The sequence below is a fragment of the Corythoichthys intestinalis genome, chromosome 12 (genome assembly GCF_030265065.1).
Source record: "Corythoichthys intestinalis isolate RoL2023-P3 chromosome 12, ASM3026506v1, whole genome shotgun sequence".
Taxonomy (NCBI): Eukaryota; Metazoa; Chordata; class Actinopteri; order Syngnathiformes; family Syngnathidae; genus Corythoichthys; species Corythoichthys intestinalis.
Window position 1 is genome coordinate 11143064 of NC_080406.1, and position 20006 is coordinate 11163069.

At 37.2% G+C, this 20006-nt stretch overlaps 1 protein-coding gene across 5 annotated transcripts in view; it reads right to left on the reverse strand.

Moving 5' to 3' along the window:
- Positions 1-20006, reverse strand: part of glsb (glutaminase b) — a 72575-nt gene that overhangs the window by 51239 nt on the left and 1330 nt on the right. For 3 of the 5 annotated variants that reach the window (XM_057851492.1, XM_057851491.1, XM_057851490.1), the window contains exons 2-7: positions 12979-13075; positions 10549-10670; positions 10015-10144; positions 9640-9719; positions 5198-5361; positions 4766-4824 (exon numbers count right to left, since the gene is read on the reverse strand). In XM_057851492.1, the coding sequence (XP_057707475.1) occupies positions 4766-4824; positions 5198-5361; positions 9640-9719; positions 10015-10144; positions 10549-10670; positions 12979-13075 (652 nt within the window). The other 2 variants (XM_057851493.1, XM_057851494.1) reach the window with 2 other exon arrangements.

Here is a 20006-nt window from a genome sequence, read left to right on the forward strand (position 1 = left end):
ATGGGTAGTTGGGGCAAACATGACTGAGAGTGGTGGTTGCCGTTGTTGTGGTCTGGCGTTTCCTGTTCAATAAAGGTTCCATCTCTTGGGGTCGTGTGGTGTATAGGGCACAAGAGAAGCAAGTATGAAAGATAAAAAGTGCCTTTCTCTCTCATTCTTCTCCATGTCGCTTGCCACACTACTGTGGAAAAGGAATTTTGTATTAACCCCTTTATGGTGTCCTTTTACCATTACTACATTACAGCTGTATCGCTAAGGAATGTATATTTTATCTGCTTTTCGACTGTATTGCATTCACCATACACAAACCCAAGCAACGCCGGGCCATATTGGTAATTAGTCACTAAAAATGGAGTATAAAATCAAAGTATTTGACTAAAAATTGTATGAAACTGCCGTAGATGAACATTTATTTATGCACTCATTTTAACCACTTGTGTCACTGTGATATGCTAAGCTACCGCATTTTTTTTTTTACATGCAGCGGGGTGGCGGGGGTTTAACTGCATCGGCTCATTTTGACAGGAGGGTTAAAAACAACCAGAGCAACTTACTGTGTTCACGTTTCTAAATGAAGTTCAACGCAAAGCATTGAGGGTAAATACCAAGAATTTTTGCAACGCTGGCTACTGTCGTACAGATGTTGGTGTATTTAAACTGAATGTCAACTGACGTGAATGTTTGGTGAATATACTGCGTGTCTGGCCCAGTTTTTTGTATTTTTAACACACACAACCTTTTGGATGTACTGCTTTTAACAACCAAGTGAACACTGCAGAAAGATGGACATGCAAATATTTATTACAAGTTTTATCGTGCTGTAGCACACATGGAACCATTCAAGTTTTTTTTTTTTTTACATTTTACAGATTACACTTGTTTAAAAAGTTGATTTCATAACATATGAAAGACAACTTTAATTTCTACACTTAGCTGTGCAGAAGAAATAGAAAACATACACGGATGGAGAGTCACTACATAGGATTGCTACAGGCTGATTGGAGAAGATAAAAGGAAAAAGGGGATGAGGGCAAGGGGATTGAGGGGCTGGGAAGAAGGGTCAGGGGGAAGTGCGAGGAGAAAGATATGGAAAAGGAAGAAAAAATTACCAACGTCATTTGACCTGCAGCAGCAGTCATTATTTCCCACAGTTCCTAAGTCTGGAAAATATGCAACAACATACAAAAACAGCAACAGTATGTAGCCTTCAAGCACCGCCATGGCAAACATCCCTTATTTTTGCCCAGTGAAATAAAAAGGGGACGTATTATGGAAAATGTACTTTTTTATTTGATTGTTTGGAAAAAGTTGGGTTCCCACAGGTGCCGGTGTTAAATTAAAAATACAAAGTACATATTTTGTGTGTTGCCTTTCATTGAGAATTTAGCTAAAGCTTTAGTTCGTCCTGTCAATGGAGCCACCTTCACGTAGCAATGTCACTCATTCTGTTCTAAATAGCCATAGAGTCAAGGTTTATGATTAGCATATAGCTAGCTTTTAGGAAGTGGGGTAGAAATTCTTGATCTCAGAACTGTGAGGCAGACATGCTAACCACTTATCACCATGCCTCTAATTAGCACAAGTTTATTGTTTTTGTTTTTTTCTAACTTTTAATTATTTGTTTAACATGTTCGTTTTACAGTAAACAATACCTGTGAATGACAAGCCAAAGTAAAGACTTAGTAAAGATTAGCCTTTTACAATATTTACAAATAGTTTGCGACAATGTTTTGTCCAAATTCATTGTACTGTCGACCTGCGGCAATTAGTATATGTGGAAAAATGTCAGCCAGAATTTCAATTGTGTATTAATTGTGTGTATGTTTGGTGATTTTTCCCATGGAGAATATGCGGCCTGACTAAAAGTAGTTTCCAAAACACAATGATACAGAGGCGGATCATTTATGAGGTGTTTTAATTTGTCTTTGAAAAGCATAATATGTCTCCTTTAAAGCTTACAGGGCAAACTGGCCAAGAGCTTATTGTTATCCAATTTAAAAAAAAAAAAGATGTCGAAGCAGGCATAAGATGCAAATGGGGACCGTTTTTCTTGCCAGCTTTACACAACCGACTGCCTAAAAGAGCTGTTGTGGGTGAGGTGTGTTTGTGTGGGCGCTCCTAAATAGGACCACATTCCACTCATCTTTTCTGAACTTTAATACTGCAAGTACCTCAGCCTCATCTAAGCACATACTGTAGAAGCACTGCTATCATTTTACCCCTTTCACACTGCCTGTCAAAGCTGGCCTCTTCCTGTGTCTGGTCCGTGACACAAAGAATAGAACGAATCCAACAAATTTCCCAGTTTTTAAGGAATAGCAGTCCCCCGAAATAGTGGGGAATTATTGCCGTATTTAAGCGACATTGAGGTGTTGCAACATTGGCTGTGTGAAAGGGAATGGTGAAAAGCAGGGATGTAAACAAACACGCTTCTCCAGCCTTGCAATTTGCAATTATTGCTGTCCAATGAACGGACATTGCGACAGTGATGTCCTACTTGGTGAACATGTGAAATTCTCTACGGTTATGAAAGGGGCTATTGTTAAAATACCACATATTTACTAAGTACAGCGAGGATAAGGGGGCAAACCTGCTCTTTTTCAACATATTTTAGGAGCTGGGTCCTTTCTGTTGCAACCACTCTCATCCATCCATTTTCTTACAAGTTAATACATTTCATTACGTACAAAAGGCAACAATAAAGATTACCCCAATTCTGTTGAGAATACTATAAACTAGGGGTGTGCTGCCTAATGCACCCCACGATTCGATTACGATTCAGGGTGCTACGATTCAATCATTGAACGATGATCACGGTTTTGATATTGATCACGATTGTCACAATTATCGATGCCTCATACATTATTAATAAAGTAGCCAGACAAATTTATCTCCATTATTTATTTAAAATATCCTAATGATTGAACAGGAACGATGAAAACATGCCCATACAACAAAAAGCTGCCCTTAAGCTGTTTTTTTTTTTTTTTTTAACAAGAACGTGTAAAAACATTAACCATTTCAAAGGCAGTACTTATTTCTCAACATGCCTATACAACACAGCTGACCTTCACCTTAAGCTGCTCTTTTTTACAAGACGGCGTTAAAACATTAGCTGTTTCAAAGGCAGTACATATTCCTCTCAACAATACAATAAAATTTACACTGGTGGAATGACTTCCACATTTTCAGGAAACAAACAAATTTTCTTTAGGAATCAGACTTCTTTTCACCAAAATACTTTGTTTTCACAGATCTCTGTACTATTTATTTCGCACGTTTGTAGTGTTACTGCTGTACTTAATCCTGGTTTTACACGTTCTGCATCTGGAGCAACATTTGTACAGCACCAAACAACGCACAAATGGACATGGAAATTTAGCGAATTTGCTAATTAGCATAGCGCTTGGCGCTAACTAGTAACATCTCATAAACAACAACAATAAAGGCTAAACAGTACAAGAGAGTTCGTGTACTCACCTCTTATAGACGCACGGGACTAAACAACAAACTAGGCGACATTTTCCAATTAACACAACTTGAACCTACTATTGGACAACTGAAAGGCAAGGAGCAACAAATTATCTCTCTTCCCCTCACACTCTAAAAAATAACTTGCGCACAGAAGAGGACCCAAGGCGCGACTGCCGGGTCCCTGCCTGTCTCATACACAAATTTATTTTCGATTGTTTTGAACAGGAGTAAATCTCTCGCTCAGTAACTTCAGCTGCAGCCATCCTAACCTTGTGCGTCCTTAAGGTGTCCAGGTGGAAGACGTGTTTTGAATTTCGTTCCACTAGCAATGGGTGTCATTAAGTTATTAGGGAAAACCATTGTTTTTTAACATTTATGAATCGTAATCGAATCGTCACGTGTCAAATCTCCATTAATCTGATAATCGATTTATTGGCACAGTGCTACGACTAACCTCATAACTGATGATAATCCGACGCATGTTAACCCTCCTGTTATGTGTTGGGAAAAAAAAAATATAATGTCCACTGCATTTCTGACAATTTCGGGCGGTGAAAAACCGACTAAGGAACGTTACTGTTAAAAATAATCGTAACAGGAGGGTTAAGAAAGCATTGAGTCACTTTTGATGAATGTTATGCCTAAGAGTACGTTATTTTTAAAAGAAAAAAAAAACGTATTTGGAAAGTCAAAAGTTCAGCTCTTGACACTTATTTTAAATTAACGTATTTTCCGCAGGATAAGGCGCACCTAAAAGCCTTCAATTTTCTCAAGAGCACGCCTCATAATCCAATGCGATTTCCCTTCACATTCCTTTTAGCACAGTTCCATCTAGTGGATGCTTAACGCAACCCATACCACTACTACTACTGCGCCTTATAATGCAATGCGTCCTATATATGAAAGTTTTAAAATAGGCCATTCATTGATGAAGCACCTTAAACTCTGATTTGCTTTAAAGTGCGGAAAATACGGTAACTGTTCCCTTCAATACTTTTAACAACCAAAACTTCCACATTACTCTGTGGGCCATTATTCTTCTTGTTTAATTATGGGTACATCTGTTATGTACTGTATTCGTTAAATTCGTTTTTAATGTGTTTATTTGTGTTGTTTGGGCAGTTGTGGGTGTGTGCAAATCAGCAATTAGCTGTAATTTCACTGACAGCAAGCTGATTACAATCTGAAGATATCCGATTGCATACCGTACTTGGAGATACGCTTCAGAGTTCATGTTTTTCAATTTGGCACAAAGTGAAAAAGGAAAGAAAAAGTTGTATATTGCTCTTACCTTTATCAGGGAAGTACAAACAATCGCGCCAGCGTTCACCATCGGATTGTGGGGCTTATCTGCGAAACAACAAGAACTGAGTTAATATGTGGCAAGAGGGCAAACAACCAACTTGCTTTTGAATTGTGAGCGTAAGCCGCGTCAGTAAACAACTTGGCATGCAATGCAAAATAGTCTCGTTTGTTTTGCAGTGAATTCATCCAAAGCTTGACACGAGGTGACAACAGCGTCCAAAACAATGCAGTTGAAGCAAGTTGCGCCAGAATCCGCCTACTTTAAAGGAACGTACCTTAAATACCCCAATGTATTTACTCTCAGGTTCTCAACACAATAACACACCTATGAGCTTCAGGAAAGATCTGTACATTAACTCTGAAACGCATGTGTTTGTGGCTTTTGATTTTATCAATTAAAAGTGTCAACTCTACCCACCGTCTTCATCCAGAAAGAGCTTGTTAAAACGCAGGCCGCTGGGTTCTTTCCCGATGAAACTGTGCACATATTCCGTGCCGTGATCGTGTACGGCGACGGCGTACTTCAGAGGTTTGACGCATGACTGCAGACAGAAGGGGACTTTGGTATCACCCACTGTGTGTCTACAACAGACAAAACGATGAATAGTTAGCTGAATGGGTCCATATTTGTTTACGATTAGTGCTGCAACGATTAATCGATTAACTCAAGTATTCAATTAGAAAAAAAAAATTCGAATTACATTTTGCTGCTTCGAGTATTTGTTTAATTAAAGTGGCGTTGCAATGGTTGGTTTTGAAAGTGTCTGCATTCAGTTTTATTGATTTGGGTGGATACACTGCTCTCTAGTCTGCCTTATTTCACATGGCTGAATCCAGCTGCTCCATGTTAAGACCAACATAAGGCAAGTTTTTGTTTGAGCTGATGTTTTTTTCTAAAGCATTCGTAATTTAGATTATTGGTATATTTAGCCGTTTTTTTTTTGTTTTTTTTTGGTGGGAATATGTGTCAACCATTTGTCATGGGCATTGTGAAAAAAAAAAAAAAAAAAGCGTTAACGTTTTATAGCATTTAAGCTAGTGGACTTTTGCTATGTAAGCCATTGTTCTTTTGTTGTACATAGATCCTTATTTATATATATTTTTTATACCGTTTAAGGCTCAGCTCAGGTATTTTAAGTTGTCATGTTCCTTATCCGATTACTCGATTATTCGAACGAAATAGTTCATCGATAAATCGACTACTAAATAATCGATAGCTGCAGCCCTAGTTTCAACAATTTACATCGAAAATAAAGACGATTGACTGAAAATGGTTCATTATTAGATGAAATGTCGTTTTCTCATGTTGTCAAAATGATCGCGTTAACGGGCGGTAATTAATTTTTTTAATTACCGGTAATCACGTTAAAATATTTGACGCATTTAACGCAGATGCCCCGCTCAGAGAGATTAAAATGACAGCAAAGTGTCATGTCCACTTGTTACTTGTGTTTTTTGGTGTTTTGTCGCCCTCTGCTGGCGCTTGGGTGCAACTGATTTTATGGGTTTCAGTACCATGAGCATTGTGTAATTATTGACATCAACAATGGCGAGCTACTAGTTTATTTTTTTGATTGAAAATTTTACAAATGTTATTAAAACGAAAACATTAAGGGGTATTAATTTAAAATTTCTACAACTTGTATTAACATTTATCTTTTAAGAACTACAAGTCTCTCCATCCATGGATCGCTTTAACAGAATGTTAATAATGTTAATGCCATCTTGTTGATTTATTGTCATAATAAACAAAAACAGTACTTATGTACAGTATGTTGAATGTACGGTATATATCCGTCTTGTGTCTTATCTTTCCATTCCAACAATAATTTACAGAAAAATATGGCATATTTTATAGATGGTTTGAATTGCAATTAATTACGATTAATTTATTTTTAAGCTGTGATTAACTCCATTAAAAATTTTAATCGTTGGGCAGCCCTAGTATATTTATGATTGCTCTCTACCTAAAAAACTGTTTTATCCGATTACTCGATTAATCGATAGAATTTTCAGTCGAATACTCGATTACTAAAATATTCGATAGCTGCAGCCCTATTTACAATACACATAATCAACAAACTAACTGAGATGAAATAAATTGGCCCCTGCATTTGAATTATCAAGTTTTGATATCCATCTACATATTATCAACATGCTCTCATATGTTAGCCAATAATGACTTTTAACCGATATTGTACAACTCTAAAAAAACGTTACTGATATCAAACCGGCACCGATAGATGAGATTGTGGACTTGATCACTGAATGCTTTAATAATGATAAAGGTAAAAATTTCAAGGTTTTCCAAATAAACATTCCGTGAAAAATGAGAACAACTTCGAATAAAATTATGGGAAAAGTACCAAAAATGCACCGTGAGACATACTGTTGAAATAAAAATAGTGCAAAACATCAGTGTTTGGGAGCGAGTGAAAAGTGCCAATAAAATTAGGCGCTGCCATATCACAAATGGCTCACACTGTTTTATTGCAAAATCGAGAATGAAACACCGATGTCAATATTATCCGATATGATTTTAAAATCATTGTTGTTTTCGTCAACGATGACTATAACAAAAATATTCCGTCAACGAACGATTTTTTTCACGATGATGACGAGACAATAACGAGCTAAAAACGTGTTTTGGGAGACAAACATAATGAGACGAATGCCAGTTTTCGTCTGACAAGACGAAACGAAAATGCCCATTCGTTTCCATTACATGTTCACAAAGTGTGACACTTTATGAGTAGTTAGCCTGCATCTAGCAGTGTCTGGCTGTGTCACTCATGTGATGTGATGTGCCCCACCACTCACCAATGCAGTGTCCTCTCCAATCTCGAGGCTTGCCCACACAGTAAGATTTGTTGTTTTATCTTGGTCAGAGAGACTTTGCAATGTTGCTTTAGCCTTTAAAGATCTGTGCTGAGTGATCATCACACACTAAATGTAACTCGTAGCGTTAGCATAACGGCAAGCGTCCTTTAAAAACTCTCAGATAACTTTTTTTTTTTTTTTTTTTTACATACAGTTCGTGACATTAATTTAATATACTGTTGTCCTGCTAAGTGTTATTATCACCGAGTTGGCGTTGTCTTTGTTGATGCTACAATATGTGCTCATTTGTCAATGTTCATTCGAAATAGTTGGAAACCTAGTTTATTTATTTATTTTTGGAGCATTTTTTTATTTTATTTTATTGACGAAAATAGTTTTAGTAGACGTCGACTAAAACTGGACGAAGACAAATCTCATTTTGAGATGACTATAATAGGACTAAGATTGATAATTATTATCGTCCAGAAGACGAAAATGAAAAATAAAAGGGCTCCCAAAATCAACACCGTTTAAAATGCTTTTATCGTCTTATAACTATTCTAGGAAAACACTAATAATCAGCAATAGAGAGTTATTGACAATGACTCCACTCCGACCCCGTGTTTAATGATATATAATCTTTATGACTCCTTCTCTTACACAAACATCTTTCATGTCAGTGGAATTTTGTTCTGTGCTGCTCAGAACATTCTGTTCAAAACAACTATTGCGACACTCGTTAAGGGTGTCAATAATTTCTCCTTTTAATTTGATGACGAGCTTTAAAGCATTGCAATTAAAAACTTACCATTACTAATGCTGTTTGCGATATAATGCAATCATTATGACCTTCCAACTCATTGTCTGCCATTGACGACAACAGACGTCTGTCAATGGCAATTAAAAATGGTCATTCAATGCCAGCCTTCCCAGTTATAGATGCAATTGTTCTATTATTTTTATTTGTATTTATTTTTTTAAATTTCATTATTCTAGGCCAGTGGTTCTTAAACTGGGTTCAATTGAACCCCAGGGGTTCGGTGAGTTAAGTCTTAGGGGTTTGGCGAAGGTTAAGACACACAAGGCCATATTTTATATCGGTCCATTTTCAAAGTGTCGTTTTTGACTAAGTTTTGGACTGGTTTGTCCCCAATTTACAAGCTTATCGTAATTAAATTTCTTTTAACTGCTAGCCCTCTATCTAATGGGAGGAGAAACTGGTTTGCTCAGTGGAAGGTTGACCCGTACTTGGTAGGAGGAAATATAATACCGTATTGGCCCGAATATAAGACAGTGTTTTTTGCATTGAAATAACACTGAAAAAGTGGGGGTCGTCTTATATTCGCGGTCTAGACATTACACCCATTCACGACGCTAGATGGCGCCAGATATCAATGAAGCTATGTTCTGTCATGACAGATCCCAGCTACTCTCAAGTTTAACCAGTTTGCATTATTTTATTGCAATGTTTTTCCTTATTCAGATTTGTTTCAAGACTACAGTTACAGTTAGACTTCACTTTGATGGTTAATGCAGTTATTGCAGTTTTGTTGTTTTATCACAACAGCTTTACAAATTGTCAAAAGTGAAGGAAGTAAAAAGCTTCAAAAAGTACTATTGCTTTGTTTGCTGTCTGTAAAGCTGAATAACCTCACATTTAGTGAGGACAGAACACGTCATATTAATAAAGTTAAAAATAAGATACTGTTAAGTACAATAAGGTATGTTTATGTGACTAAAAAGAAAAATGCACAAAATGGTGGACGAAATACCTGCGCCGTAAAGTCGAAATCGCGCAACTTCTGATGTTCAGTACACTTAAAAACCACTGTTCTAGGCCATGTGACCCCCATTTACTCTATGTATTCTATTCTCTGTTCTATATTGCTTCCCTACACCCTCGCCTCCTTATCTCCTGCAAAGTGTCTGAGCTTCTCATCGCGTTCCTTTTAGCCAAGTTAGGTGTAGATAAACCTAACTTTAGATCTAACACCACTTCAAATGGATTGGAGTTAATACTTAGTTGATCTCCTGTCTCACCTCTGGCCATCCACTGTGCACAGAGAGACAGCCCACATGTCCGGACTGAATTTGGCAAGTTGAGGAATGTAGTCAGCGACCTGTAAGAATTAAAATATATATATATGTTAGGCATCTGAAAAAAGAGCAGCACAGCAACTTTTGGACGCTTGAGAATATGTGGAAAACTGACACTTCCACATGACTCCTCAAGTCAGAACACCAAAACAAGTGCAAGTAAGTTAAAGTTAATGCATGATCATGCGGATGGAGGGAAAAAAAATGTTGCCATTGCCAAGACAAAGAGGACAGAAAAGAGAACCTTCCCTCTCTTGCCTGTTTCTATTTTGCTAATCTATTGTAAATTAATTTTAGAGGTGACATCTATAGACAAACCTGCCCCTCAGAAAGCGTTTTGGCACTCTCGTATAGCTCATCAATGTGGGAGGTGAAGGACTGGAAGTCTGGGATGACGAACTTCTTGCGGAAGGCCTGCGTAAGCAGGACAATGTTGCTCTGGACACACCTGATGAACGAAACCACAAACAAATAGCATGCTAAAACACAGAAACAAAAACATGCAATTGAGGAAGGGGAAAAGTTTGTCAATCGAGTTCGCAACCCCGATGTGAGACAAACTTTGACTAGTTTTGTCGATGAAGCATCTTCATCGACAATATGATGGTTCATCGGTTCACCTGTGACAGCTGCCATGAACCCATATGTAGATGACATCTGTTATGTACCTTTTAGGTTTGCGGCCATAAGCTTTAACGGTCTTAAGGGCTTTCGTGGAACATTATTTAGTTCAAATTGTGATAAACACATAGAATAACTGGATCTCATTAGTTCTAGAAAGATCTCTACAGTTGTTTGGTTTTCCTTTCAACTTGTGAAAAAACAAAACATCTTGGAGTAGACGTGACTCACTTCTTGAACTGGTGCCTATCCAGTGTGACACCATCTGCAGTGTTCTTTAAAGTCTCTTTGAGTGTTTCCATACATTCCTTTAGTCTGGGGTCTCCCGTGCGAAGTCCTGTGGCTTTAAGAGCCTAAACATAGGAGAGAAACGTAAAATTTTCAAAACAATCTGATTAGGTGTTTTATTATTTATTGAGAATCAGTTTGTTCACAGTAGTATGTACAGTCCCTGACAAAAGTCTTGTTGCTTATCCATTTTGTCGAAACACTTGCTAATAACCTGACTTTAATTATTCAATTGGTTTCAGAAATGGCTCATATGAAAGCTAAGACCCTCCCAAATGACGTTGAATGTAAAAAAGATATATTTGTTTCACTGAAAAAAGATTGATCATTTAATGAAGACAGAAAGGTCAAATTTTGGCAAGACAAAATTTTGTCGCCTACAGAAAGTAGTGTGAAAATTGAACAAAAAAAATTCACTTCAAATACAAAAATATGTTACATAACATAAGCGGATTAAGTAAATTTTAATATTTTGTATGACTTACATGGGCTTCGGCAAGGATTCATACAATTTATTGATGAAGTCATCAGGAACATCAAAGAAAGCTGTCTTGCATGCCTCCCAGAGTTCATCAACATTCTTGGGTTTCGTCTTCCATGCTTCCTCTTTCATCCTACCCCAGACATGCTCAATGATGTTCATGTCTGGTGACTGGGCTGGCCATGGCCAGTCCTGGAGGAGCTTGATCTTCTTTGCCTTGAGGAACTTTGAGGTACAGATTGAAGATTGTGATGGAGCACCATCCTGCTGCAGATTTTGTCCCTTTTTATGGGTAGGAATGTAGTAGGCAGCTAAGATTTGTTGATATTTCAGACTTTTGTCTTGCCAAAACTTGACCTTTATGTCTTCATTAAATGATAAATCTTTTTTCAGTGAAACAAATATATTGCTTTACATTCAACATCATTTGGGAGGGTCTTAGCTGTCATATGAGCCATTTCTGAAACCAATTGAATAATTAAAAGTCAGGTTATTAGCAATTGTTTCTACAAAATGGATAAGCGACAAGACTTTTGTCAGGGACTGTAGACGTGAATTGATGCATTTCACTTAAACAACATGAGTGATGTGCCGCCTTCTCATGATATCTTGCTGTCAAGGAACTATGTTGAAGTGTGATGAGGAGTTTCATTTAGAAAAAGGTGGTGCTTCATAAGTGAAGACAATGACAAAAACTTGAATATTGAATATTGAGATTCAATTGCCTATGACAGCAAAACGCATGTTTAGTTCATATTTCACGCGGTATCTTATGCTCCTGAATGAAATGGACCGCTAGGATGTGTGTGGAAGCTATCAATTTATATATTCAATTTTTTTAATCCCGCGCCATGAAATTGAATGACTTCCTGGATTGAGGAAGAATGCGAATGTGATGTCACCCGGGTCAGCATCTCACAAAACAGCATTGCTTTATAATGTGCAGATGGACTGCGGATTTGGGAGATTAATCCGTTTATTTTTCGAATCATGCCAGCCAAATGTGCTGCAGGGTTTTGTTGCTGCACCAGGGAGAGGCGTGTGAGCCTTTTTAAGTTTCAAAAATTCCCGTTCACGGCAAGGATTGCCCAAAACAAGTCTGACAACTGCGGGACCATTGGACTTACGAGGAAGTGAGTAAACAACGTATTTTGTATTATGTCAAATAATGGGATCATGGCACACGTTTTATTACGGAGGTGGTTTGCATTTTGTGGCTGACAACGAACTTTGTCGCACACCCCTATTGGTCCTCTTTGCGTGCCCACTGGGAGAACGCTATACTCCACTTATGCCCGTGTGGTTCTCCATATCGTCCAGGCTTCCAGCCCCCTCTGCTGTCTTCGTGTGGCCGGCAATAGATCACTACCCTCGGGTTGGGCTCCAGCAGCTACACATTCCTCCGACGTCTGCCGGTTTGTCCGGCAGTCATTCTCCAGCTGTTTCCCAAGCAAACGAGCTCTCCTGCCCGCAGCATGGGAACGACGAGCTGTAACTTGCTCGCAGCCGGGGGGGTTTGCCATTCGCTACATTATTTACAGGAATAATTATTAATTATTCTTATTATTCTTATATTATTCAGATGTTTATTTATAACTTATTTGTTTTGCTATGTTTAATTGCCATTTGTAATAGTACCAGCAGTATTTATTTTATGGTTTTTGGGTCTTGGAACGTATTAATGGAATTATAAAGTATTCCTATGGGAAAATCCTGCTCGACATACGACCATTTCGACTTACAAACAAGGTCCTGGAACGAATTAACTTTGTATGTTGAGATACCACTGTAATGCTATTTAAGATATTTTTATGCTGTCATAGGCACTTTAAGTGCTTGTAATTTCGTATAAATGTGACAATCTTTAGGACAGAAGCAATTTTATGACTTACTGTGAGGAATTTATGAGCCGGTACGGTTTCTTGACCTTCTGCGACTGTGTAGAAAAGCAAGTCCTCCAGACTAGGCAGGATGCCGGGATTTCTTCTCCTAAGTTACAGAGACACAGACCACTTTATGACTTAATTTGCAGTGTACACCTCATCTTGTTATCGTTTATCAAGTACATCATGTCATAATAAAAATACAATCTAGCTCGCTGTTGTACAAACAGTGAAAGAAACAAGTCCAAGCAACAATTGGGTCATTTACAATCCTAACACAGTGCTTATCCGTTCTCTACTGATAGCGCTAACCCCATAGCAAACATGTCAGTGACACACATTTTACACAAGACTGGTATTCCAACAAAATAACCGTTGTTTCAGCTACTTGTATACATGACAGCAGAACTCCAAAGATTAAAACAAAAAAGTCTGCTACCCTAAATCAAACAAAAAAAACTTCATAGACTGGCTAATAAAACTAGCATTCATGTGTTTATGTAGGTGTTAAAAGATGGCAGGAGGACAATTCTCATTTTATCGATGCAAAAAAAAATAAATAAATAAGACTCATAAATGTCATAAAGCGCAAAGAAAGAAAATCAATCCTGAATTCCAGAGATTCTCTTGTCCTTAGCACCGCCGAGTTGTTGGACACTCGGATTAATAAAATCAACACTGGTGTCCCGTTCACACGCTGGTCGTGACACAGCAGCATAGTGAGAAATTGAACAAACGCTGTCTCATGAACCATAATCTTAACACCAATTATTTCTTAATGACCATTGGAATTAAGATTTTTAAATTATTCATTCTTATTATTACATTTGACCTTTTACACTTATCAAAGATGCCTTTATTCTTTAATATCAGACTTTAAATAAGTCAAAAGTCAAAGCAGACAGGTATTTTGATAACCATTGATCGACAGCTGACCAAATAGAACGAGATTATCTTCTAAGAAGTGACTAAATTCAATGCAGTCCTTCTTGTCTTAACAGTGTGACAAATTAGCAAGACGACAAGCGTCATAATCACAACCTCACAGCCTTTTCCTCTGAGTATATAAGCACTCAAACCAGCCGTCAAGGTAACATTTTGTACTTGAACGCACAAAGCACTCTTGTGTAGCTAATTCAACTTGAGAGCAATATTTACCTGGCATCTGTCTCTAAAAAACAGTAGCAGGTCAACAAACTTAGCTAATGCACTGGGAAGGCACTCAGCAAACTGCTGCTTGCATTGTAAAAGGATGATACATTTCACAAGACGGTTCTTCTCCACTGACAGTACAGATTTTTTTTTCAAACACCACATCAATTGAACTGTAAGAAATGGGTAAATATTTCAGGTTTTTCAAGCTGAGCATGCAGACAAGGCGTGAAAGTAGAGCCTCTCTGTTGACTGTCTGTTTGGTCACAGAACTATATTTGAATTTGTGTTTCTTTTCAATCATTGCCAGTGCACACATAGTTGAGATTACTACTAACCCACGTTGAATCCCGGTTCGCTAATCACAAATTTGCATTATTTTTGCTCTTTCTATAATATCTTAAATCGCAGTAAGATGGTGCCTAAGCTTTGGCTTTATATTAGAGCTATCCAACATTATCGAGTAGCCGATAATATCCGCCAATAAAAGCATTTTTAAATGATATTGGATAATATCGACATCTTACATTTACACACCCGCCCACCCCACAAACGGCAGTGACGGCAGACGCACACATGAGGAAACAGCCGAGTGAAGAGGTGACAGCCTGCGCGCACATTTGTTGCTTGTGAAGCATCCAGAGGCGACGGCTGTATATAACCACTTTTGTACTGTTTATTGTGCGTTTTCAATTGTGGTCGAATACTTTGGGTGAGTTTACTTTATATGATTGTTTTTGATGATGTGCCGACGCTAACTGATACATGCTAATTGTTTGTTATTACTGTATTAGCAAGTACTTTTAAACACAAACTGATTTAATTTCATTTTATTTTCATTCTGCAAGTGTTGATGTCATGAGCAGCTGAATAAAGTCAGTAAACCACACGGACGTCCAACATCGTCATTCCGGAGCTTAGCTCACTCTCTAGCTAGGACTAAGCTCCAACGTCTTGACGAGTACAGCACACTGACGTTTCAGATAGGTTTTTTAAATTATTATTTTGAGGGTGTTTTGAGGTATTTGAAGCGTTAATTCCGACTTACGCGGAAATCGGGGTCACGTCGCCAGCGCAGGAACGGAACTCGTTCGTAAACCAGGGACTACCTGTATTTGGAAAACCTTCAAGTTTTTACATTTATCATTATTAAAGCATCCAGTGGGGCATTACGATACAATTAGCCATAATACGTATGTTAAGTCCACGACCGCATGTACAGTATCTGTATCCGTTTGACATCATAATTTATTTTTGGGGAGTTGGACAATATCGGGATATCGGTTAAAAAAAAAGTTATTATCAGACAGCTGTACTTAATATGAAAGTACTCATTGGTGTCAAGGAGTTGTGCTGAACTGTTACATTTCGACTGGGGAACTGAAATCTTTATATGTCAAGAGGAGCTAAATTTGCGCTAGGTGCTAAGCAGAAGGAACAGGAAGTCTTTACAGCGTGGCTATGGTTTTGCTAAAATGACACATTTCTCGTTCTTATTATTTTAAAGGGTATTTGGGGATCATAGTTGATAGCACATTTCCAGTTTAACAGATTAATGTGGCCAACTAAATGTGATTTTTGGCATGTGAAGAATGAATGGCATAGTCCTCTTTTAAGATTGTGGTAACACTTTATCATCAAAGATTGAAAGGTTTGAGAGGTAAATTAGATTAATACTTCAGCGGCTGCTACTGTTTATGGAGACAGTTAAAGGATTACTGTATTTTGACCTACATTACCATTGAAAACTCAGCAAGGTTTTGCTTTGTTCTTCCCTCAGAAACAGCAATAAAGCCCGTGGGCCAATTTAGCTGAGGTATGTTCATGCAAAATCATCAAAAATCAGAAAAACAAACATTCTATGGATCACTTTCATACAAAATTCCTCACTCTTAAAATAGGTCAACACAGTCAGCAACACTACAGGATGATTGACCGTTTTTCATCTAATAGCAAAGACTTAGCAGTCTTCAAGTGTGTGACTACTATGAAATGTGCTTCATACTCACAATCCTTTATACAAGTGTGTAATACCAGATTAACTATGATTTTGCATGTTCAGTGAAATATTTAGAGAGTTAACACTAACACTGTGCCACCGTGCTTAATGTCAACAGTGGCTTCTGTTTTTTATTTCTGTCAGTCACGCTTCACATTATCTCAAGCCGGAGGCCTTTTTGTTTTGATTTAAGAACTGCACGTCTTCACCCTCTTTTGTTTGTTTAAAAAAATATACACCACCCATTGTGTTCAAACTAGTGCTGCAATGATTAATCGACTAACTCGAGTATTCGATTAGCAAAAAATATTCAAATAATATTTTTTTGCCTCGAGTATTCGTTTAATTAAAGTGGTGTGTAATGGTTTATTTTGAAAGTGTTTGCATTTAGTTTTATAGATTAGGGTGGATACACTGCCCTCTGGTCTGCCTCTTTTCACATGGCTGAATCCAACTGCTCCATGTTAAGACCAACGTAAGTAAAGTTTTTGTTTGAGCTAATGTTTTTTTAATGGATTCATAATTTAGTTTATATGTATATTTAGCCATTTTTTGTGGGAATATGTGTCTGAACCATTTGTTTAGAGCACTGTATAAAAAACTTTAGCATTTTGTAGCATTTAAGCTAGCGGACTTTTTCTATGTAAGTTAGCCAATTATTCTTTTGTTTTAAATAGATCCTCGTTTTTTAAAATTTATATCGTTTGAGGCTCAGCTCAGGTATTTTAATTTTTCATGTTCCTTATCCGATTACTCGATTATTCGAACTAACTAGTCCATCGATTAATCGACTACTGAAACATTCGATAGCTGCAGCCCTATTTCAAACATAAAACAATTCCGTTAGATAAAAGTGAAATTATCGAATCTGGCAGGTAAATCACATACTCTATAAGGTTTGATTCTGTGCTTGGCTTCAAGTGTTTTTTGTTACCTCGGGTCTAGGAAAGAGCATATTTTTTCATTTGTTAAAACGTTTATATCCTGCTGTTAAAAAAAAGACATTTCTGCCACCCTTAATGTGCAACAGGTCTGTGTCATGGCATACTTTAACTTCCTGCTCTCTTCCCAAATTTGGGAAATCAAAAGGACAGGAAAACTGGATGGCTGCCTGAAAAATGAGTCACTGTTAACACAGTGTAGATTATGCTCTTCCAGCTCCAGGTTAGGTTTCCATTGTCAACTTTTAAATAGCCCTCCTCTGTGATGCGTGTTATCTCTGCTAAGCTAATCTACTACACAAGCTGCAGTCGCAATTAACGTTCAAGATAGCTCACATTAGGTGGGTGTACCTATTTAGCCACTTGGCACCGTGTCCGGTATTAATGGGGAAGTGTTGTGTCCTAAATACCACGTTCGCCAGGAAGCAGTACAGTTTGCTACTCAACAATGTTAAAAACTAGCATGTGAGCTGAAATTTTTTCCCTCCAGTTTGATCGCAAGCAGACTGCAATTGAAGTTCATGAATATCATTATCATTTGGCAATTTTGAAAATGTTCTTTTTATCAATCTTTCTAAAACTATTTCCATATTATACATCGTGTTAGTGTGGTTATGTTGTGCTACGCAGCAACGCAAATGACGGGAATAATTTGCTTGATTGGACCATCACATTTTTCAGGGTTCCGATGAGTTTCACCAAGTGACATTTAAGACTTTTTAGGACCACTTAGAATAGAATTGATTCCAACTGAAGGGAACAATTTATGATTAAAGCAGTTTTTCTTCGCAACTTAGACATTTTTCAGACACAATATCTCAGTCATTGGAGCGCAATTAAAAATTTAAGGAATTTAAGCCATACCATTTAAGACTCTTCCTCGATGTTAGTCACTTTTAGTGCTGCTACGATTAATCGATTTACCTCGAGTATTCGATTAGTTCGATTAGAAAAAAAATATTCAACTTAAATGTTGTTGCTTCGAGTATTCGTTTAATTAAAGTGGTGCTGTAATGGTTTATTTTGAAAGTGTTTGCTTTCAGTTTTATTGATTAGGGTGGATACACTGCCCTCTGGTCTGCCTCTTTTCACATGGCTGAACAAATGAGCCAACTGCTCCCTGTTAAGACCAAATTAAGCTAAGTTTTTTTTGGGCTAATGTTTTTTAATTGCATTCATAATTTAGTTTATAGGTATATTTAACCGTTTTCTGTGGGAATATGTGTCTGAAAAATTTGTTAAGAGCATTGTAAAAAAAACTTTAGCATTTTATAGGATTTAAGCTACCGAACTTTTTCTATGTAAGTTGGCCAATTGTTTTTTTCTTGTACATAGATCCTCATTTAAAAAAATATATATACCGTTTGAGGCTCAGCTCATGTATTTGAATTTTTCATGTTCCTCATCCGATTACTAGATTATTCGAACTAACTAGTCCATCGATTAATCGACTACTAAAATATTCGATAGCTGAAGCCCTAAACTCGAGTAATTCGCTTAGAAAAAAAGCTTCGAATCAAATTTTGCTGCCTCAAGTATTCGTTTAATTCGGGTTGCGTTCTATTTGTTAGTTTTGAAAGTTGCATGTAGTTTTATTGATTTGAGTTGATACACTGCCTTCTAGTGGCAACAGTGAATATTGCATAACTCATTTAATATGGCTGAATCCAGCTGCTCCCTGTTAAGAACAACATATGGTTACGTTTTTGTTTGCGCTAATGTTTGTTTTAATGCATTCGTAATTTAGTTTATAGGTATATTTTGCCGTTTTTTATATGTGTATCAACGATGGCATTCTATAGCATACAAGCTACCGAACTTTTGCTAAGCAAGTTAGCCAACTGTTCTTTTGTTATACTTAGATCATATTTTATTTTTATTTTTTTTAATACCATTTAAGGCTACACTGAGGTATTTTCATTTACTTTTAAATGAAAGAACCATTCCGCATAGTGAGAACAAACACTCGGGAATTTTATTTTGAAAGTGCAATGTTAGCAAGCCTTTTTATATCCCTAAAATTTCTTCTGCAACACATTAAATCTTCCTAATCCGATTACTCGATTATTCAAACTAACCAGTTAATAGATTAATCGACTATTAAAATAATAAATAGCTGCAGCCCTAGTCAATTTTAAGACTTAAAACTTTTAGAGTCCAGCAGGAACACAGTTTTTACAGCACTTTCCCACCTGCACCTCAGGCTCTGCAACACACACCTTTTTTACAACCTTGCAAAATGTTGATATTTCACATACCTCAAGCACAACGTTTGCTGACTAGCATAGAGCTTGGCTTACTTGTTTGGTCAAGGTTGTACTCTTGTAACTCATTTCTGCAAGATGAAAGTATCAAAGGCAGCAATAACTGTACAAAGTGCACAGCTAAAACTCAAGGTATTATAATATACCATGTACAAGTAAGAAAGATATTCTACGAACAACTAATAAACAGAAAAACAAGCTTCTGCTGTGAATTGGAATGAGTTTATCACTTGTAGATAAAGATGCCGATCGATCGGGTCCAATCACGTCATTTACAAAGTATCGGAATCGGCAAAAAAATATCGGATAATATAAATATAAATATAGGAGTATTTTAGATAAAAAGTTAATTAGGTTTGCTATACAACAGAGCCTTCTAGAGAGGTCTACTGCTTTAAGATGGCGGCTGTTTACTTACACCGGAAAGTCTGTCATTTTGCATCTCTGTTCAATAATACATGTTCTAACACTGACGTCGTGTCATTTTGCATCTAGTTCTATATATATATATGATATCTACTATAGTCGTATGTTTGTAGCAACTAGCAACTGGGCGTTGTTTGTAGCGGCTGTCAGCCACAGTCAGGTATGATTGTTTTTTTTATCTAACGGCATGAGTTGAACATGATATTTACTCTCGGTCCGATCCTCATTGCGTCCCAAAGACCGCGCTGACTGTGT